General features: G+C 41.1%; 1 protein-coding gene across 1 annotated transcript in view; it reads left to right on the top strand.

Annotated features, from left to right (window-relative positions):
* The window catches only part of LOC133541413 (adenylate cyclase type 9-like), a 136,460-nt gene that overhangs the window by 104,693 nt on the left and 8,201 nt on the right, over positions 1–23,566 (top strand). Inside the window, exons 2-8 of the mRNA XM_061884817.1 lie at positions 3,271–3,443; positions 8,931–9,041; positions 11,962–12,218; positions 12,348–12,450; positions 16,040–16,248; positions 22,025–22,184; positions 22,268–22,410. Coding sequence (XP_061740801.1) covers positions 3,271–3,443; positions 8,931–9,041; positions 11,962–12,218; positions 12,348–12,450; positions 16,040–16,248; positions 22,025–22,184; positions 22,268–22,410 — 1,156 coding nt within the window. The remainder of the gene's footprint in view (positions 1–3,270; positions 3,444–8,930; positions 9,042–11,961; positions 12,219–12,347; positions 12,451–16,039; positions 16,249–22,024; positions 22,185–22,267; positions 22,411–23,566) is intronic.

Genomic DNA, 23,566 nt, shown 5'->3' with positions numbered 1-23,566 from the left:
ATTAATTTGATTCAAGCAAACTTATTATTGAACTTTTACGGAATTGTTAAAGGAATATTTTCCCTCCTTTTGCCATAATATGAACTTGGAATCTACTAGCGCTGGCCTGAAGAGTTACACACATGATGAGGTCACCTTTCCTTATCCATGCACTCTGACACACACATATATTTATATTAATGGTGTCATGAATGACCTGCATGGAGAGAGAGTGAAGAAGGTGTGTGCGCTCTCCACACACATGAAGTTTTTTTTTTTTTTTTTTTTTTCGCTCCGACCTTCAGATAGCTCGGTTCTTTCTCTCCACCGCTGCTATCACAATTGTTTGTAATAGAATAAATAGTCAAACTTCAATTTTAATCACCGCTTATCATTTCAGATAGACTTTGAACAAAATAATATGGGTGGACTCTCCCCTTCTAAAAGAGGGGGGTCCTAATAATATACTGTATTTTCCAGACTATAAGGTGCAATTAAAAATTAGTTTTTTTCCTCAAAACTCGACATTGCGCCTTATAACCCGGTGCGCCTAATGTAAGGAATACGTTTGGTTGAGCTTACCCACCTCAAAGCTATTTTATTTGGTACATGGTGAAATGATAAGTGTGACTAGTAGATGGCAGTCAAACATAGGAGATAAGTGTAGCCTGCACTATGATGTGTCTCAAGTAAACAACACCAACATTTTAAATGTTCCATTGAAAATATAGAACATTACACACGACGCTCAAAAATCTATTAAAATGTTTTAGTATGACTTTGGTAAGCTATGAAGCTGCACCGTTTAAAGGATTGTCGGTGCTAGAGATGCGCAATTTTGCGGTCTCATCCGCGGAGTCCGCGGATAAACCGCGGGTCGGGCGGTTGACATGACGAAAAAATTGATTTTAATTAGATTCGGGCGGGTGGCGGTTGAACCATCCAGAAATATTTGATATACATGGTTCTGGGATCGGTATCCTTTGCCATTCAAAGAGCCATTTAAGACCCGTGTCATAAAGCGAAGAAGACGATAGGAGACGCTAATATTCTCTAGAATGACTACCGGCAGTCACCCAGATAATAAGTATTAGGGTGTGCTATGAAGCCATTGGCTTTGTCGCCTTGTACAACATGTACGATCTGCTTGTTAGTCCAGCATCATGTTGTGTGTGGCTTCTGCAGACACACGCACACGACTGCAAGGCATAATGGGTGACACAGAGTACACTAATGGTTGTGATATAAACAAACTCTTAGTAATATGCACCACGCTGTGAAACCACACCAATTTAGAACGACAAACACATTTTGGGAGAACATCTTCACAGTAACACAACATAAACGCAACACAACAAATACCCAGAATCCTTTGTATTCATGACACTTATACACCCCGCTAGCAGCAACCCCCCCCCCCCCCCCCCCGTGCATCGGTAAGGTGGGCGGGGTTGGGGGCGCGGGGGTGTAAAATATATTCAGGAATTGTCACGGATACAAAGGATTCTGGGTATTTGTTGTGTTGCGTTTATGTTGTGTTACTGTGAGGATGTTCTCCCGAAATGTGTTTGTCAATCTTGTATTATGTGTGGCTTCACAGCTTGGTGCATATTAGTAAGTGTTAAAGTTGTTTGTATCACAACCATCAGTGTACTCTGTATCACTCAGTATGCCTTTCAATCTTGTACGTGGTATTGCGGAAGCTGCACACAACATGTTGCTGGACCAACAATCGGTTCGTACATGTTGTTGAAGGTGTCTAAGGCAATGGCTTCTCAGCACGCCCATATTCTTGTCATCAGGATGAACGCTATTGGATAGTCGCAAGAACGTTGGCGGCTGCAATTGTCTTCATTACTCTGTGAAACAGGTTTAAATAGTTTTGTGAGTGGTAAAGGCGGGCGACCTCTGATGTATTTCAGCAGGGGGTTGGCGGGTGGGTACGGTTCTGATAAAATGTTGGTTCGGGTGGACGGCGGGTGGATGACGACTTTGGTGATGTGGTTGCGGATTATATAATTGCCTATCCGCGCATCTCTAGTCGGCGCATTAAACATACAAGTATTATTATGGTTTGTGTATAAGGTAAGACATTATCTGGCATTTTGTTTCACAATATTATGCAAAACCAACTTTTCTTACCTTCTGGTACCTGCTTATCCGTGTTTGGGATTTGCATACATCCTAAAAAATTCTGCTCATACGCGCCGATGCTGTAGTTGATAGATAGGCTTCTTCTTTTTCTCTATCTACTAGTTATGTGACATTCATCCTCCGCTGTTGCCATTTGTAATATAAATTAGTGTAAAGTTCTTATTCAAATCTGTCAGTAAACTCGCCATGAAAGCGCTAAAACATACCTGTGTAGTGAGTTTACATTATTAACCCAAGGAACTTTAGTTATTAAAGTTCCGGTCGGACGTTTTTTCACGGGACACATTTCCGGTGTTGTTTCCGGATGAGGAAATGCTGCTCTGTTATTGATTTAGGTAAAGTCTGAATGTCATTAAAACAGTTAGCTCCATCTTTTGACACTTCTTCCACTCCCGTCCTTGCACGCTACACCGCTACAACAAAGACAACGGGGCGAAGATGCTGCCGAAGGTGAGCCACGTAGATAAGACCGCCCACAAAACGGCGCACCCGGAAGCTCGAAGATGACCTGTAAAACATCATCCATGCAACATTTTGACCAAATAACCACCATTACATGTTATATAGACCACAAGGAAGTGTTTTACATTTGGAAAAAAATAATATTAATATGAATCTTTTAATGAGCCCTATAATCCGGTGCGCGTAATATATGAACAAAGATCAAAAATAGACCATTCATCTTTTGACATTTATGATATTTTATGAAATACATTAAATGGCATGTGTTTTTTAAAGAAATGTGTGCATGTATTAAAGCTGAAGCTGTGAGGTGGGAGCAAAAACCGCAGTACTTGAAAGTTTGAAAACAATTTGCATAAGGTATTCAACTCTTTTTTTTGCCCATCCAGGATGCGTTAGGACTACAAATATTTTCATAGCTTCTCCTCTGACACAATATGTTCGTGCTGTTAGCTGTTGTGTGATTCATATATGGATATAAAGAGTTTATGGGTGGGCGTGCAAACTTGAGTAAATCTTGCGATCGTGTATATTTATCGACTACACTACATGGCACTGAGACCAAAGCTGCGTTGGATTTATGAGAGCCTTGGTCTGAACAACAATGCAGTTCTAGCCTTTTTTCCATCCAAGATCGATCTCTCAACATATCTTCATCCTATTTGTTGCATCCAGGGCTCAGAACCTACCTCATTTCTGTAAGGAAACCGGAGAAGCTCCCTCAATGTAGCTGCTCCCAGTTGGCCTTGTCCGGCTCTGAGCACACGAATGGCAAGTGTTGCACGCAGAGAGCCCACACCCCCGATGGAGCGCCTTCCGCCTTCAGCGTTCCCCCAGATAGGAGCAAGGTGAGTCGAAAAAAATAACTCAACATGCAATGAAGCATCTGCCTTACAGGGTGAGGAAGTATTTTTTTCCCAGATTATTTTCACTCTTTGTTGAACTATTGCCTGAGGTAAAAAAAAAAAAAACATGCTGCATGTGCCCTTATGGTCTTTTTTGATAGTCATCTGTTTGTTTTTGCTTTTCTGTGGGTGTTGCAGAGGCTTTAATCATTTTTTTTTTCTGCATACAAATCTTGCATATCTCTTGCCTTGAGGGAGTGAAGAAGAAATAAATGGCATTTGCATTACCAGATATCTTAACTTATGCACTACTCACATGTTTTTTTTACATCACTAGCCATGTGTGACGCATAATGTCACACCACATTCTTTAATTCATGTTTTCCTCAATGAGCCGATACTCCCCAGCGCCGGCAGCCCTCGTGCATCCCCAGACCATGAAGCTGCCAGCTGCATGCGTGGCATTTTCAGTGGCTAGTAAATCTAAAGCTGCATTGTATCCTATGTGGTTGTTTAGGGCAGTGTTTTTCAACCACCGTGAGATACAGTCTGGTTTGCCGTGGGAGATTATGTAATTTCACCTATTTGGGTTAAAAATATTTTATGCAAACCAGTCATTATAATCTGCAAATAAAGTGCAGTTGTTGAGTGTCTGTGCTGTCTTAAAACGTAAAGTTAAAGTACCAATTATTGTCACACACACACTAGGTGTGGCGAAATTATTCTCTGCTTTTGACCCATCACCCTTGATCACCCCCTGGGAGGTGAGGGGAGCAGTGAGCAGCAGCGATGGCCGTGCTCGGGAATCATTTTTGGTGATTTAACCCCCATTTCCAACCCTTGATGCTGAGAGTCAAGCAGGGAGGTAATGGGTCCCATTTTTATAGTCTTTGGTATGATTCGGCCGGGGTTTGAGCTCTCAACCTACCGATTACAGGACAGACACTCTAACCACAAGGCCACTGAGTAGGTAAGCAGGTAGGTAATTGCTTTGTAAATGTTGTATCTATAGCCAAAAATACACAAAAGGCGAGTGCCCCTAAAAAAGGCATTGAAACTTAGGGATGGCTATGGAAAATGAAACTAAAACTGGCTACAAAGTAAACAAACACAGAATGTTAGACAACAGCAATGACTTACAGCGTGGGGAGCAGATGGCGTCCACAAAGTACATCCGTACATGACATGACCATCAACAATCTCCACACAAAGAAGGATAGCGTCCGCACAACTGAAATAGTCTTGATTGCTAAAAGAAAGCAGGTGCGGGGAATAGCGCTCAAAAGAAGACGTGAAACTGCTACAGAAAAATACCAACAAAACAGGAAAAGCCAACAAAATAGGAGCGCGAGACACTACACACAGGAAAACACCAAAAAACTCCAAATAAGTCACGTTGTGATGTGACAGGTCGTGACACTTATTTTGAGACAAAATTATAGTGATGCATTGTTGGTTATGGTTTGAATTCATTCCAACAATTGCAATCATTTTAGTGGCGACATGTCCAGGGTGTACGCCGCCTTCCGCCCGAATGCAGCTGAGATAGGCTCCAGCAATCCCGAAAGGGACAAGCGGCAGAAGATGGATGGATGGACTTTTTACTGTCAATATCAACTACCGAGTTCCATTTTTAATGTTTATTGCTGGTGGTGTGCCTCCGCATTTTTTCAATGAACAAAAATGTGCCTGGGCTCCAAAAATGTTGAAAAGCACTGGTTTCGGGCATCTCACAGCATATAATTGAACCTCCAGGTTCTGTAACAGCTTCTTCCCTCAGGCCGTAAGATTCTTGAACGCATCATAATTAAATTATCCCCTCAACTCCCCCCGCAATGGATTAACTCGCTGGAATAAAAAAAACAATATAACATACATCCATAAACCTGGATGCATATGCAAAAGTGCAATATGTTTATTTGTATAGTAATCTGTTTATTTATATCTGCACCTTATTGCTTTTTTTATCCTGCACTACCAAGAGCTAATGCAACGAAATTTCGTTCTTATTTGTACTGTAAAGTTTAAATTTGAATGACAATAAAAAGGAAGTCTAAGTCTAATAATTGTGGTGTGTTCAAGGAACCTTTGATCAAATTTTAAAGCCCCACTTTCTGTTTTGGTTGATTTTGGCGGCGCCAGTGGACCAAAGCGGTAGTGTTTTGCCTCAAGGAAGACCACATTTCCCATGAAGACCAGCATATAGCACCGTAAATAGTCAAACTACCGTCACGTATATACAAACAGACAAGATAATACCACAATGATTCAGTATGATGGTTCTTTCCGAAGTGGGAACATACATGGTTTACTCAAGCTTTATATTTGCAGTCATCACATTGTTTTTCTTAATACAGTACTTTTGAGTTTGTTGCGTGGCTGGTCGTGTCAGTGTGAAACTGCAAATTATCAAGATGGTGGCCAGCTGAGGTGGCTCAGGTATCTACTACAGATGCTTCCTGGACGCCTCCCTGGTGAGGTGTTTCAGGCATGTCCAGCCGGGACGGAGGCCTCGGTGCAGACCTCGGACATGCTGAGGGTACTGTGTCTCACAGCTGGCCTGGGAACGCCTCGGTGTCTCCCAGTGGAATCAGAGAGAAGGTGGCCGGGGACACGGAGTTCTGGGCATCTCTACGCAAACTAGGGGTCTCATACACGCGGCCCGCGGGACGTTATTTTGCGTCCCCCACCTTAATATGAATGTTTAATGTTAGTGCGGCGCGCAAGTTTTATATGAATGCCGCTTGACAGCGTTGTGTGATGTGGGTCCAAAATAGCTATCTCAACGTTCTGGGTTGCCTACCCCTGCATTAGTGGAAAAGCGGCAAATGAGTGAAAGCGACAAAGATGTTGCCATGGAGACGAGGGTTTTCTTACATGCCTGGCTGCAGTCACACCGCGACACCTGTCCCTCAGTAATAAGAGTCCCCGATAACCTAGACCAGGGGTGCCCATTACGTCGATCGCGAGCTACCAGTCGACCGCGGGGGGTGTGTCAGTCGATTTCCAGCCAGGCTTTTAAAAAAAATAGACCTAAAAATTAGTGATCATCAATCTTCACCAAGACGTCACTTAAATGACATTCACGGTACCGGAGGGTCTTGTGAGATGACGCTGGCTGCTGCCAGATCATTATTATTAAAATATGACCGAGAGGAAGGCGAGAAACACTTTTTATTTCAACAGGCTCTCGCGCCGTACCTTCCGTCAAAACTCTAAAGGCAGACTGCACATTTCCTATCTTCACAATAAAAGCCCTGCTTCATGTTGCCTGCGCTAACTAAATACAGAGTCTCGGAAAACTGGCGTGCACAAGCGATCCCTCAGAAAGCTGGCGTGCACAAGTGATGTGCACGGCAGCTTTCCGAGACTCTTATTTTGTTAGCGCAGGCAGCATGAAGCAGGGCTTTTATTGTGAAGATAGGAAATGTGCAGTCGGCCTTTAGAGTTTTGACGGAAGGGACGGCGCGAAAGTCTGTTGAAATAAAAAGTGTTTCTCGCCTTCCTCTCTGTCATTTTTTCATAATAATGAACTGGCAGCAGCCAGCGTCATCTCACAAGACCCTCGGGTGCCGTGAATGTCAATCAAGCAAGCCACGGAATTTGCCGCCAATGTTTTTCTTGTAAAGTGTATGGAAGCTGTATGAATTAGATGCCAAAAAACAACCACTTTCATGTGGTATTGTACAGAAAGGACAACTTTTTTCTCCTTCATTTGAAAATGTGGGCGTTATCATAATTACTGTCTGATTCCAATCAATGCAAGTCATCAGAATCAGGTAATACACCAACTTATATTCTTGTCTTCGTAAAAGAAAGACATCTATATGTGTTACACATGCTTGTATTATCATTAAACACATTTAACTTGTTTACAAAAATGTTTCTTTCATAAATAAATAAATATAAATGATATATATAAATGAGGTAGATCCCCTCGAGTTGGTCAATTGAAAAGTAGCTCGCCTGCAGAAAAAGTGTGGGCACCCCTGACCTAGACCAATTCAAACTATTATTTGTTTTTTTATTGTTTAATTTGCATTGCCTCACACAATGAACACTACATATATTTCTATATAACGCCGGATAACACTACGGGAGCCGTCACTGCGCTCGCTATACCGGTACTTTCCTGGCTATTATCCGCCGACCGCCGTAAGGAGGAAAAGCGGAACAACACACATTGCGGAATTAACATGATTTTCCGTGCGTTGGCTAAATACAAATATACCGTATTTCCTTGAATAGCCGCCGGGCATGTAATATGCGTCTGCTTTGAATTACTGCCGGGTAAAACTTGCTCCCCAAATTTATAAGCACATGCTTACTTTTACTGCCGGGTTAAATTCATGACGTCATGAGTGACGCTTCCCCTACCGTCATTTTCAAAATGGCGGAAGAGGTTTTATTTTCTTTTACTATGAGTAAACCAGGGGTCTTGTTCCACAGCCATACAGAACACACTGATGGTTGTGAAATAAAACAACTTTAACACTCTTACCAATATGCGCCACACTTTGTGAACACTAACCAAACAAGAATAACAAACACATTTCTGGAGAACATTGGCTCTGTAACACATTATAACACAACATAAGAATTACCCAGAATTCCAATGCATCCATGACTATTGACTATATTGTACACCCACTAGCACCAACCACACTATCCCCCCACAAATCTTTTATCCTCGCTCAAATTAATGGGGAAATCGTTGCTTTCTCGGTCCAAATAGCTCTTGCTGCTGGAGGCTATGATTATAAACAATGTGAGGATGTGAGGAGCCCTACAACCCGTGACATCACGTGCACATCGTCTGCTACTTCCGGTACAAGCAAGGCTTTTTTATTAGCGACCTTAAGTTGCGAACATTATCGTCGATTTTCTCTACTAAATATTTTCAGCAAAAATATGGCAGTATCGCGAAATGATCAAGTATGACACATAGAATGGACCTGCTATTCCCTTTTAAATAAGAAAATCTCATTTCATTAGGCCTTTAAAATTACTAAAATATGTAAATATTACATGTTCACATGAATGTGAAAAGTAGAAGCAACTACACTGTACTTGACTTCTGTCTGTCTATATTTTAAACCAAATCCTCTCCTAAGCACCTGCATTATTAAACAAAGCCTCCTCTGTCTTCTATGGCTCCTCTTTCAAGAGGCTGGTCTTTCTCATTAGCATCCAAAGTACAAAATCTCCAAAAATCTTATCCTTTTATATTCCCCCTAGTGCATCGAGTGCACACTATGGTGCCTCTTTTTAACTTTCTGACACACCAGGGGGCTGCAGTATGGATAGATGGGTGGGGGGAAAAAAGATCACTCATGCAGTAAAAAAAAGTGTTTCTGCTTCAAAGCATTTCATTTTCTGTAGGGCCAATGCCCCAATACTTATAAAGTAAAATCCTTCCAATGTTTTTTTTTTTTTTTACCTCTCCTACTGCATCCCCACTGCACCCTTTCAACCTTTACTTCTCTGCAGCCGACGTGTCCATCCTGCAGTGTCATCCTAAAATCAGGGGATGATCAGGTTGTGGAAGAAGGCGAAGTGAACCATCGCTGCCATGAAGACAACAAGACAAGTAATGCTAAGGTCAGACATCATTACCTTGTTGTGAGCAAGAACATGGTGCCCCTATTATTTCTGGCTGGTACACCCATTAGTGTATGCCACTAAAAATATAACAAAAAATGTGTACAAATGATGATGATTATCCTTATTGTTTCATATTTAAAAACATCTCTTTGTATATATATATATATATATATATATATATATATATATATATATATATATATATATATATATATATATATATATATATATACAAAGAGATATTTTTAAATATGAAACAAAAGGATACTGTGTATGTTTATATATAATGTATATGAAGCAGAAACACATTTTTTTTATTGCATGAGTGATCTTTTTTCCCCCCACCCATCTATCCATACTGCAGCCCCCTGGTGTGGGTTCTTCCGAGGATGTTGTAGTCGTAATGATGTGTGCAGTCCTTTGAGACATTTGTGATTTGGGGCTATATAAATAAACATTGATTGATATATATGTGATGTAAAATGCATATATATGTATGTGTTATGTATATATGAATAAATATCAATTATAGTTTACATATATAGCCCTTAATCTCAAAGGGCGGCACATGCCACAAGGACGTCTATATAATGTGTGTGTGTGTGTGTGTGTGTGTGTGTGTGTGTGTATACTGTGTATATATATATATATATGTATATATATATATATATATACATACATACATATATGTAGGTGTGGGAAAAATCACAAGACTACTTCATCTCTACAGAACTGTTTCATGAGGGGTTCCCTCAATCATCAGGAGATTTTTTTTTTTTTTCCTGATGATTGAGGGAACCCCTCATGAAACAGTTCTGTAGAGATGAAGTAGTCTTGTGATTTTTCCCACACCTACATATTGCGCTCTACCACGGTATCGAACACTATTCTCTGGATAATACAATCAAGATACATACATATATGTGTGTATATATATAATATATCTAAATTGGCCCGAGTGTATGAATGTGAGTGTGAATGTTGTCTGTTTATCTGTGTTGGCGATGAGGTGGCGACTTGTCCAGGCCACGCCCCCTCCAGCTCCATGCGGACCTGAGTGACGTGTATACAGAGCGTGTCTGCCCAATGACGTTATAACTGTGGAATGATCGAGGGCGAGTTCTTGGTTTCTTATGTGGGTTTATTTTTAGGCAGTTTCATTAACGTCCTCCCAGCGCGGTAATAACACACAACGACAGCAGTCCGTTTTCGTCTACCGTAAAGCAATGTTGTGACACTCATAAACAGGACAATACTGCCATCTACTGTACATGCATATGGTTAGAAAAACAAGGAAGGACAATTCAACCCTTAACTCAACAATGAGTAGATGAGTGTTATGTGTGTGTAAATGTGTACATAAATGAACACTGAAATTCAAGTATTTATTTTATTTTTATATATATATATATATATATATATATATATATATATATATATATATATATATATATATATATATTTAATAAAATAAATATATATATATATATAGCTAGAATTCACTTAAAGTCAAGTATTTCTTATATGTATGTATATATATATATATATATATATATATATAAATATATATATATATATATATATATATATATATATATATATATATATATTGTAACAAACTCCTATAATTTGTGATTTATCTTTAACAATTTGTGTTTTACCTGCTACAAGGCTTATAGTTTTGGTTTTAGTATTTACTAATAATTGTATTTTTCTTAAAGCAAAGACCAGGAGTGGCAACCGTTAATCATGAATAATTTGATATAATGGTAATAACGCTTTTTATTCTATTCTAACCTAACCTAATTGATCATGGCAGACTATATTCAAAATTGTAAATTGTTCTTTGAGTGCAATAAGAAAAGCAATAGGAAACATATGTTTAATGTATTGTAAAATTGTATGTTAAAATTAAGCCAATATTGAAATCGTTTGTATTTCCCTTAATTTTAAAAAGTACCAATATACATAGAGTATATTTTGATAATATAACCCTAATGTCAATGGGGAAGCAGGAAAAAAAATGCAACTGCAGTTGATTTGTTTTGGTAAACTTGAAGGTCAAAATCTATTCTATTCTTGCATTTGTTTAATTCAATTGACAATCTATTCCTTTTATCCTATACTCTTTATAAGCTACTCTATTCATAACCTATTGCAGTGGTTCTCAAATGGGGGTACTTAAAGGTATGCCAAGAGGTACATGAGATTTTTTTTTAAATATTGTAAAAAAAATAGCAACAATTCAAAAATCCTTTACAAATATATTTATTGAATAATACTTCAACAAAATATGAATGTAAGTTCATAAACTGTAAAAAGAAATGCAACAATGCAATATTCAGTGTTGACAGCCAGATTTTTGTGGACATGTTCCATAAATATCGATGTTAAAGATTTATTTTTTTGTGAAGAAATGTTTAGAATTAAGTTCATGAATCCAGATGGATCTCTATTACAATCCCCAAAGAGGACACTTTAAGTTGATGATTACTTCTATGTGTAGAAATCTTTATTTATAATTGAATCACTTGTCTATTTTTCAACAAGTTTTTAGTTATTTTTATATCTTTTTTTCCGAATAGTTCAAGAAAGACCACTACAAATGAGCAATATTTTGCACTGTTATACAATTGAATAAATCAGAAACTGATGACATAGTGCTGTATTTTACTTTTTTATCTCTTTTTTTCAACCAAAAATGCTTTGCTCTGATTAAGGGGTACTTGAATTAAACAAAATGTTCACAGGGGGTACATCACTAAAAAAAGGTTGAAAACAGCTGGCCTATTGTATTCACATTATGTACACACTATCGTTTGCAGCTGACCCCAAAAGGGACAAAATGGAGAAGATGGATGGATGGATGGTATGACACTACAGTTCCTTGAATCCTAGAATATAGTTTTCTTCTCAGGACTCTTCTGGTCTGAAGTGTTCCCCGGTGGTCCCTGCCGCCCGCGGCCCAAAGGCCCAGAACGGTCTGCTGAGTCCCAGACTGGAACCTCTGAACAACAGCCAAACGTCGCTGTGCGAGATGCTGCAGGAGAAGGAGAAGAAGACGTGGGCGGGAGGAGCTATGGGCATGGATCACTCTGCCCTCATCCCTCTACGCTCTAAAAACTTCCGAGAGCGAAGCGATGCCCACTTTGTGGACGTCATTAAAGAGGACAGGTGAGACTTAACAAGCGCAAACGACCGTTGGAAGAAGCTGTTGAATAAGTGCATGTTATTATCCTCAAAGTGCACATTTAAATGGAACGTTTTAAGATCATTTTCAGCGATTTCCCCTCTCTTTGTCAGCCTTATGAAGGACTATTTCTACAGACCGCCCATTAACAAGCTGGGCCTCACCTTCTTGGATAAGAGCCTGGAGTCCACCTACCAAATAAGCTTCCAGGAGGAGGTGTGTATGTATTAGGGTTGTAGGGTATTCATTTAAAGTTAAAGTATCAATGATTGTCACACACACACTAGGTGTGGCGAAATTATTCTCTGCATCCATCACCACCCATCACCCCCTGAGAGGTGAGGGGAGCAGTGAGCAGCAGCGGTAGCCGCGCCCGGGAATCATTTTTGGTAATTTAACCCCCAATTCCAACCCTTGATGCTGAGTGCCAAGCAGGGAGGAAATGGGTCCCCTTTTTTATAGTCCTTGGTATGACTGGGCCGGGGTTTGACGACCTACCGATCTCAGGGCGGACACTCTAACCACTAGGCCACTGAGTATACCGGTATCGGTGTAGTCACGCAATACTAATGAATCATATTCGGTACTATACCGCCTCTAAAACGTATCAATCAATCAATCAATGTTTATTTATATAGCCCCAAATCACAAATGTCTCAAAGGACTGCACAAACCATTATGACTACAACATCCTCGGAAGAACCCACAAAAGGGCAAGGAAAACTCACACCCAGTGGGCAGGGAGAATTCACATCCAGTGGGACGCCAGTGACAATGCTGACTATGAGAAACCTTGGAGAGGACCTCAGATGTGGGCAACCCCCCCCTCTAGGGGACCGAAAGCAATGGCTGTCGAGCGGGTCTAACATGATACTGTGAAAGTTCAATCCATAGAGGCTCCAACACAGACGCGAGAGTTCAGTTCAAGCGGATCCAAGACAGCAGCGAGAGTCCCGTCCACAGGAGACCATCTCAAGCGGAGGCGGATCAGCAGCGTAGAGATGTCCCCAACCGATACAGGCGAGCGGTCCATTCTGGGTCCCGACTCTGGACAGCCAGTACTTCATCCATGGTCATCGGACCGGACCCCCTCCACAAGGGAGGGGGGGACATAGGAGAAAGAAAAGAAGCGGCAGATCAAGTGGTCTAAAAAGGAGGTCTATTTAAAGGCTAGAGTATACAGATGTGTTTTAAGGTGAGACTTAAATGCTTCTACTGAGGTAGCATCTCGAACTGTTACCGGGAGGGCATTCCAGAGTACTGGAGCCCGAACGGAAAACGCTCTTTAGCCCGCAGACTTTTTTTGGGCTCTAGGAATCACTAATAAGCCGGAGTCTTCTGAACGCAGATTTCTTGCCGGGACTTATGGTACAATACAATCGGCAAGATAGGCAAGTGCCGGTTCCCCACCTCCCCGCCCCTCCGTCGTTGTCACGTCACGACATTGCTGGTTTACGAGCAGGCAAGCATGTTCGGCAGCGCACAATCACAGAGTACTTACAATCAGAAATGGGAGAACGGACGCATTTTGGCTTAAAAACTAGCGATAAATGTGAAGTTATAACATCGAAACACCCTCAGGAAGAGGTGCTCTAAGACATGGCTTGCAAGCTAGGGGCTAAAGTCTAGCCACAGTCGGCAGTGTTTAGCTACTTCTGAATCACTAATCCTCGCTTCCATGGCGACAAATAAAGTACGTTTCTTACAAGTATCATCCCTGCAGGACAAGGAATAGCTAAGCATGCTTCACTACACACCGTAGCTCACCGGCAGCACAATGTAAACAAATACCATTGTTGGATCTACACCTAACATCCACTGTAATGATAGTACAAGTACAAGAGTGTATCTAGTCCAGGGATCACCAACGCGGTGCCCGCGGGCACCAGGTAGCCCGTAAGGACCAGATTAGTCGCCCGCTGGCCTGTTCTAAAAATAGCTCAAATAGCAGCACTTACCAGTGAGCTGCCTCTATTTTTCAAATTGTATTTATTTACTAGCAAGCTGGTCTCGCTTTGAATTTTAAAGAGTCAAAATTGAAGAGAAACCATGTTTCAAAATTATATTTTCATTTTTTTTCGTGTTTTTTCCTCTTTTAAACCGTTCAATTAAGTGTTTTTTTCATCATTTATCCTCTACAAAAAATCTTCTGTAAAAGGAAAAAAAATGTACGACGGAATGACAGACAGAAATACCCATTTTTTATATATATATATATATAGATTTATTTATTAAAGGTAAATTGATCAAATTGGCTATTTCTGGCAATTTATTTAAGTGTGTATCAAACTGGTAGCCCTTCGCATTAATCAGTACCCAAGAAGTAGCTCTTGGTTTCAAAAAGTTTGGTGACCCCTGATCTAGTCGATACTACTATGATTACATCGATATTTTTTAGCATCACAAAATATTTTTTTATATTATGTTTATAAACTCAGTAAATATGTCCCTCGAGACATGAGGACTTTGAATATGACAAATGTATGATCCTGTAACAACTTAGTATCAGACTGATACCCAAACCTAAATTTGTGGTATCATCAATCAATCAATCAATGTTTATTTATATAGCCCCAAATCACAAATGTCTCAAAGGACTGCACAAATCATTACGACTACAACATCCTTGGAAGAACCCACAAAAGGGCAAGGAAAACTCACACCCAGTGGGCAGGGAGAATTCACATCCAGTGGGACGCCAGTGACAATGCTGACTATGAGAAACCTTGGAGAGGACCTCAGATGTGGGCAACCTCCCCCGCCCTCTAGGGGACCGAAAGCAATGGATGTCGAGCGGGTCTAACATGATACTGTGAAAGTTCAATCCATAGTGGCTCCAACACAGCCGCGAGAGTTCAGTTCAAGCGGATCCAAGACAGCAGCGAGAGTCCCGTCCACAGGAGACCATCTCAAGCGGAGGCGGATCAGCAGCGTAGAGATGTCCCCAACCGATACAGGCGAGCGGTCCATCCTGGGTGCCGACGAGCGGTCCATCCTGGGTCTCGACTCTGGACAGCCAGTACTTCATCCATGGTCATCGGACCGGACCCCCTCCACAAGGGAGGGGGGGGACATAGGAGAAAGAAAAGAAGCGGCAGATCAACTGGTCTAAAAGGAGGTCTATTTAAAGGCTAGAGTATACAGATGAGTTTTAATGTGAGACTTAAATTTACATTCAAAGCTAATGTAAAGTATCAAACAACAGAAGAATAAGTGATTATCACATTTTAGCAGAAGTATAGATAGAACATCATGTTAAAAGAGAAAGTAAGAAGATCTTAACCAGTAAATCATTCATTCAGGACAACATTGTTCTTCGATTGCAACAAGAAACATATGTTTATGTACCCTAAGACTTTGTTAAAATAAAGCCAATAATGCCATTTTTTGTGATCCCCTTTATTTAGAAAAGTATCAAAGTATCGAGATTGGTACCGGTACCAAAATATTGGTATCGGGACAACACAAGTATTGGTACTGGTACCAAAATATTGGTATCGGGACAACACTAGTATGTGTCTGCACATATAAGTGTAAATGGACTGAATAATATGACGGTTGTCATAGAAACATATGTGTTCAATTACCTCATTTTACCCCTGTATGTTTTTTTTGTTGTTGTCCCTTTGTGTCTGATAGTGTGTGTCCTTTAACACAAAGACTGCAGCACAGATATCCCTGCAGGACTTAAGGTGCACAGTTTTCATGCGGTTCTATTGCCCTCTGCTGGTGGATCACCAGAAAGGCGGGTTAATGCATATGTTTACTAATTTTATTTTGTATTCTGCTCCTGTTCTTCATCTAGGTAGAGGCCAAAGCAGCAGTGCAGACGTTTGCCAGCCCGATGTTCAGTTCCTTCCTGGACATGCTGCTGTGTTCTTCAGTGTTTCTGGCTTTGTCACTGGCCTGTTTTCTTCGCCCCATCGTCGCCCAGTTTAGCCCACCCGCACCAGCTCTCATTCTGACCACTGTGGCCGCCTTGCTGGAGGCTCTGGCTCTTTTTTTTGCAATACGGTAAGGAAATATTACTTCCCCATTGACACCTGGGTTTTGTTCCAGGTTTCTTCCATTGAGGGAGTTTTTTTTTTCTCGCCATGTTGGGTTCAGTTGGTTCTCTTTAATATATGAGCGTGGTTTTATGTCTGCTTTGTGCGTAACGGGCTTTGAGATGACACACACTAAAACTATTTGGCCACCTGCCTTGACTCACATATGAACTTGAAGTGCCATCCCATTCCTAACCCATAGGGTGCAATATGACGTTGGTCCACCTTTTGCAGCTATTACAGCTTCAACTCTTCTGGGAAGGCTGTCCACACGGTTGTGGAGTGTGTTTCTGGAATTTTACGACCATTCTTCCAAAATCGCTTTGGTGAGGTCACACACTGATGTTGGTCGAGAAGGCCTGGCTTTCAGCCTCCGTTCTAATTCATCCAAAAGGTGTTCAATCGGGTTCATGTCAGGACTCTGTGCAGGCCAGTCAATTCCATCCACACCAGACTCTGTCGTCCATGTCTTAAGGGACCTTGCTTTGTGCACTGGTGTTAGAGGAGGAAGGGGCCCGCTCCAAACTGTTCCCACAAGGTTCGGAGCATGGAATTGTCCAAAATATTTCGGTCTCTTGGAGCATTCAAAGTTTCTTTCTCTGGGCCCAACTCCTGAAAAACAACCCCACACCATAATTCCTCCTCTACCAAATTTCACACTCAGCACAATGCAGTCTGAAATATAACGTTCTCCTGGCAACCTCAAAACCCAGACTCGCCCATCAGATTGCCAGATGGAAAAGCGTGATTACTCACTCCAGAGAACGCTTCTCCACTGCTCTAGAGTCCAGTGGCGACGTGCTTTACACCACTGCATCCCACGCTTTGCATTGGACTTGGTGATGTATGGCTTGGATGCATGAAGCTCTCTGCGTACGGTATGTGGGTTAATTGGACGGTCACATGAAGTTTGCAGCTCTGTAGCAACTGACTTTGCAGAAAGTCGGCGACTTCTTTGCACTATGCGCTTCAGCTTCCACTGACCCCTCTCTGTCAGTTTACATGGCCGTCCACTTGGTGGCTGAGTTGCTGTTGTTCTCAAATTCTTCCATTTTCCTATAATAAAGCAGACAGTTGATTTTGGAATATTTAGTAGTGAGGAAATTTCACGACTGGATTGGTTGCCGAGGTGGCATCCGACGACAGTTCCACGTTGGAAATAACTGAGCTCCTTAGAGCGGCCCATCCGTTCACAAATGTTTGTAGAAACAGTCTCCATGCCTAAGTGCTTGATTTTATACACCTGGCCAAGTGATTAGGACACCTGATTTTGATCATTTGGATGGGTTGCCAAATACTTTTGGCAAAATAGTGTACGTTATGAATTGCCAACCATTCATTTTCTACCGCTTGTCCCTCTCGTGGTCACTGGAGCTTATCTCAGCTGCATTCGGGCACCCTGGACAAGTCGCCACCTCATCGCAGGGCCAACACAGATAGACAGACAACACTCACACACTGCGGGCCATTATAGTGTTGCCATTGGCACTATATAAATAAAATTGACAGGTTTAACAAGTCAAGGCGTTGAGGGGTTCCGGTTTGGTAGCCGCAGGATTAGGTCTCTGCTTTTTGCAGATGATGTGGTCCTGATGGCTTCACCTGACCGGGATCTTCAGCTCTCGCTGGATCGGTTCGCAGCCGAGTGTGAAGCGACCGGAATGAGAATCAGCACCTCCAAGTCCGAGTCCATGGTTCTCGCCCGGAAAAGGGTGGAGTGCCATCTCCGGGTTGGGGAGGAGACCCTGCCCCAAGTGGAGGAGTTCAAGTACCTAGGAGTCTTGTTCACGAGTGAGGGAAGAGTGGATCGTGAGATCGACAGGCGGATCGGTGCGGCGTCTTCAGTAATGCGGACGTTGTACCGATCCGTTGTGGTGAAGAAGGAGCTGAGCCGGAAGGCAAAGCTCTCAATTTACCGGTCGATCTACGTTCCCATCCTCACCTATGGTCATGAGCTTTGGGGCATGACCCAAAGGATAAGATCACGGGTACAAGCGGCCGAAATGAGTTTCCTCCGCCGTGTGGCGGGGCTCTCCCTTAGAAATAGGGTGAGAAGCTCTGCCATCCGGGAGGAGCTCAAAGTAAAGCCGCTGCTCCTTCACATCGAGAGGAGCCAGATGAGGTGGTTCGGGCATCTGGTCAGGATGCCACCCGAACGCCTCCCTAGGGAGGTGTTTAGGGCACGTCCAACCGGTAGGAGGCCACGGGGAAGACCCAGGACACGTTGGGAAGACTATGTCTCCCGGCTGGCCTGGGAACGCCTCGGGATCCCCCGGGAAGAGCTAGACGAAGTGGCTGGGGAGAGGGAAGTCTGGGTTTCCCTGCTTAGGCTGTTGCCCCCGCGACCCGACCTCGGATAAGCGGAAGATGATGGATGGATGGGTTTAACAAATATCAAATTGGCAACATGAGCAGGAATTTTGCTGGCTCAGATAGATACTGTAAACAGAAAATATGGTAGCACTGTACTTTAACTAAGAAGCTTAATTGGTTCTGTGATGGAGCTCTTAACTCAAAACACTTGTCTCTCAAATCAACGTCTCCCATTCAAACTAATTGAAATTTGTTGATTTGGCAGCACAATTTTAACATTTAACATGCCTTTTAAAAAAGAAAACAACCTTCTAGATCAGTGGTTCTAGGTGGTGACTTCTAAACAGACAATGTAATAATCTTTAGCAAAGCGATTCTTAACTTTCACTTTTGCTTAGATCGTATGGATGGTATGAAGAAACATTTTCGTGGTTTTGAAACCATTGCTTTTTGATACCGGAGTATTCTCCAAAGGTGGGCCTACTAGGCAAAACCAACTTTTCTTACCTATTGGTACCTGTTTTTGTGTATTACTGTAGGGCAGTGGTTCTCAACCTTTTTTCAGTGATGTACCCCCTGTGAACAATTTTTTAATTCAAGTACTCCCTAATCAGAGCAAAACATTTTTGGGTGAAAAAAAGAGATAAAGAAGTAAAATACAGCACTATGTTAGCAGTTTCTGATTTATTAAATTGTATAACAGTTCAAAATATTGCTCATTTGTAGTGGTCTTTCTTGAACTATTTGGAAAAAAAGATATAAAAATAACTAAAAACGTGTTGAAAAATAAACAAGTTATTCAATTATAAATAAAGATTTCTACACATAGAAGTAATCATCAACTTAAAGTGCCCTCTTTGGGGATTGTAATAGAGATCCATCTGGATTCATGAACTTAATTCTAAACATTTCTTCACTAAAAAAGAAATCTTTAACATCAATATTTATGGAACATGTCCACATAAAAATCTAGCTGTCAACACTGAATATTGCATCGTTGCATTTATTTTCTCAGTTTGTGAACTTACATTCATATTTTGTTGAAGTATTATTCAATAAATATATTTGTAAAGCATTTTTGAATTGTTGCTATTTTTTAGAATATTTTCTAAAAATCTCACGTACCCCTTGGCATACCTTCAAGTACCCCCCGGGGTACGCGTACCCCCATTTGAGAACCACTGTTCTAGATAATAAATATTGTGTAAAAATAGAAGGTAGTACAAACAATAAACTTCGTTTTCTTTCATTTGTCTCGGAAAGCAGACTTCTACAGTATCACATTGCAGCTGCGTTTCCGTCAAATACACCATCAGCAGCATCTCCATATTTTCAAGGGTAAAAATCCGCCGTTTTGATATTATTTTAACATTCTTGGCAGGCGTTATACTCATTCTGCTTCATTGTGGTGCAAAATAGCAGTGATGTACTTAAATTGTTTCGCCAAGTTGGCTACACGGTCGGTCATGTTTTTGATGATTTATTTCCATATTTTGAACAAGTTTTTTATTACAGTCAAGAATGATCCCTAATTATTTCGTTTCCAGTTCTGATCATTTTCCGTTTAACCAGTAAGCCTGAGTGCACCATTTTAGATCGCGGTTTATTAAAACACATGGCTACCATTCAATTAACATCGCTCCTACTGTCCCTCACTTATCAAGCTTTTTACCTTATGGCCTTGGAAATTAAAAATAAAAGCAGGCTCTTTTTGTTCAATAGTTTGCATATAATGTTAAACAAGTTCTAGTCAAAATGGAGCTTCATTTGCTCTTCTACAAAGTTTTCAAGTAGTTTGGAATTGCCTGTAGTTGGTCAAGTCTTGAAAATTGCCAGATTAAAAATTGAGTAAGAGGCGTGACTAAATTATTTTCATACATTGTTGAAAGAAATGTTCAGTTTTCCTTTGACATAAGTCAAACTTAAGTTTAAAAAATATGTTTTTTTTTCTTTTTCTTTTTTTCTATCAACCTGTCTTCAGGTCTGACTTTAAAAAAAACTGTCACTTGTCAGTGATGTAGGACCCGAGTTAGTGTCTCAACTTCTCAATGAACTCGCGGCGTGGCTCAGTTGGTAGAGCAGCCGTGCTAGCAACGTGAGGTTTCCTGGGCTGATCCCTTCTTCTGGCATCCTAGTCACGTCCGTTGTGTCCTTGAGCAAGGCACTTCACCCTTGCTCCTCACGGGTTGTGGCTAGGGCCTTGCATGGCCGCTTCTACAATCAGTGTGTGAATCTGGGTGTGAATGGATGAATGAGAACAAAAAAAATCAGTCTAAGCCTGTGCCCCTAAGATGGCAGCGCTTGTGGGTGTTGTTGATAAAAGGCTTTCGCTTTGCATAGTAGAGTTTTAACTTTCACTTACAGATGTAGGATGGAATAGAATACAATATAAAGTACTTTATTGATCCCTGGGGGAAATTCAGAAGTTCAGACAAACTGCAGTTACTGACAGTGGTTTTCTGAAGTGTTCCTGAGCCCATGTGGTGATATCCTTTACACACTGAAGTCGCTTTTTGATGCAGTATCGCCTGAGGGATCAAAGGTCCGTAATATCATCGCTTAGGTGCAGTGATTTCTCCAGGTTCTCTGAACCTTTTGATGATATTTTGGACCGTAGGTGTTGAAATCCCTAAATTCCTTGCAATAGCTCGTTGAGAAATGTTGTTCTTAAACTAGGGACGGCGTGGCGCAGTGGGAGAGTGGCCGTGTGCAACCCGAGCGTCCCTGGTTCAATTCCCACCTAGTACCAACCTCGTCACGTCCGTTGTGTCCTGAGCAAGACACTTCACCCTTGCTCCTGATGGGTGCTGGTTGGCGCCTTGCATGGCAGCTCCCTCCATCAGTGTGTGAATGTGTGTGTGAATGGGTAAATGTGGAAGTAGTGTCAAAGCGCTTTGAGTACCTTGAAGGTAGAAAAGCGCTATACAAGTACAACCCATTTATCATTTATCATTTAAACTGTTCGACAATTTGCTTACACGTTTGTTCAGCAAGTGGTGACCCTCGCACGCTCCTTGATTGTGAATGACTGAGCATTTCTTGGAAGCTGCTTTTATACCCAATCATGTAATCCACCTGTTCCCAATTAGCCCGTTCACCTGTGGGATGTTCCAAATAAGTGTTTGATGAGCATTCCTCAACTTTCTCAGTCTTTTTTGCCACTCATGCCAGCTTTTTTTGAAACATGTTGCAGGCATCAAATTCCAAACGAGCTAATATTTGCAAAAATAACAAAGTCTTCCAGTTTGAACGTTAAGTATCTTGTCTATGCAGTCTATTCAATTGAATATAGGTTGAAAAGGATTTGCAAGTCATTGTATTGTGTTATTTACGATTTACACGTGCCAACTTCACTGGTTTTGGGGTTTGTAGTACAGTGCTAATGGTTAATCCCTACCTAAAACTCTGCATCCTGCTCTTCTCCAACTCAGTATGGCGTTCTACTTGGACAGTGCTCTGAACTGCACACGGACTCTGATGAAAGCGGTCTCGGGCTGGATACCACGTCACCTAATAGGTGCCGTCATGGTGTCCCTGCCTGCTCTGACCGTCTTCTCTCATGTCACCTGTGACATGGATCACTCCATTCAGGTTTGTTATTTAATTTATTTGCTCCACTTGGTAGGTTTGTGTTCAATCTCCAGAATAATCATTATTGAAGTGTTTTCCCGCAGTTCACCATGTTCATCTGCTGCGCGGTCATCATAGCCATCATTCAGTTCTGTAACTCCTGCCAGCTCAGCTACTGGATGCGTTCGAGTTTCGCAACTTTAGTAGGATTGGCGCTTCTTTCACTGCTCTTCACGCCTCTCTGCAGGTAGGACAACATTGGCAGACAAAAGAAAACAGTGGAATTGCTGTAGATTTTGAAAATATTGTTGTTGATATTCATAGTACTCAATGTGGACTCAGATGAGATACAATACCGGAGCTGATGTAACTCACATACGGTATCATTAATGCCTGGGGGATGCATGGTGGGATATACTGGAGTCATCTACAAGCGTGTAGTCTTAATTTAACAAACTATTAGTAAGTTCTCGCCTTATACTATGCATTGCACATGCATTGCAGGCCACATTCACCATAATAAACAAAACATTTATATTTAGATTATAGAGTTCTACCATTGTTGTGTTTATTATTTTTTATTTATTCTAGTTTTGCTGCAAATCGGTTTTCCTGTAGGTTTTATTTCCCCGGCTATTACCATAATAACAGTATTATTTACAATATAGTTATGTAATTGTGTTGTATTTATTTAAACCGCAACTGTGTGTGATTTATTTTTTTTAAATATTTGAGCTATTTTGATGTCTGGATTTTTAGCTAGTGTAGAATCTATTGTGAATGTAGGTTTGCTGCACTGCACTTTACACTTTTTCAATCAATCAATCAAACTTTATTTATAAATCGCTTTTCATACATAAAAGAAATGCAACGCAAAGCGCTTTATAAAATTAAAAACAATGCCCCGATGACCCATATCCCCCATTATCACAAACGCACGCACGGAAACAAATGCCAAACACAAACACACACACATATGCAACTATATGGATCAATGATTGCATGGCTGAGTACAGAGGAGACATGTGAGTAAACACTATCACCGGAGCCATCTGCACCAGGAGGTCATCAGACCATGGCCACCAGGACGCTGACAATCCCTGACGCAGATGGCTCATCTGAGTAACGTTGAAAAATAAGAATAATAAAACTTGCAAAATAGTAAGAACCATGAGTACAGATAAAGAATAAAATACAAGGAAGACACATGACGATTAATAGAAATACAAACATCAATAAAAAAAGAAGATTAAAATGAATTTAATATACAGTAAATGAATAATGAATATATAGAACTATATAAAATCTTGCACAACTAATAGGATAAAAAGCAAAATACAAATGACTTCAATAAAATACTATCAGGTAAAAACTAGTGATCAAAAAGGTGGGTCTTAAGACTT

The sequence above is a fragment of the Nerophis ophidion genome, linkage group LG23 (assembly GCF_033978795.1).
Source record: "Nerophis ophidion isolate RoL-2023_Sa linkage group LG23, RoL_Noph_v1.0, whole genome shotgun sequence".
In the NCBI taxonomy this organism is placed as follows: Eukaryota; Metazoa; Chordata; class Actinopteri; order Syngnathiformes; family Syngnathidae; genus Nerophis; species Nerophis ophidion.
Note: the sequence above shows the minus strand (reverse complement) of the source record. Positions and strands in the feature narration are given on the sequence as shown.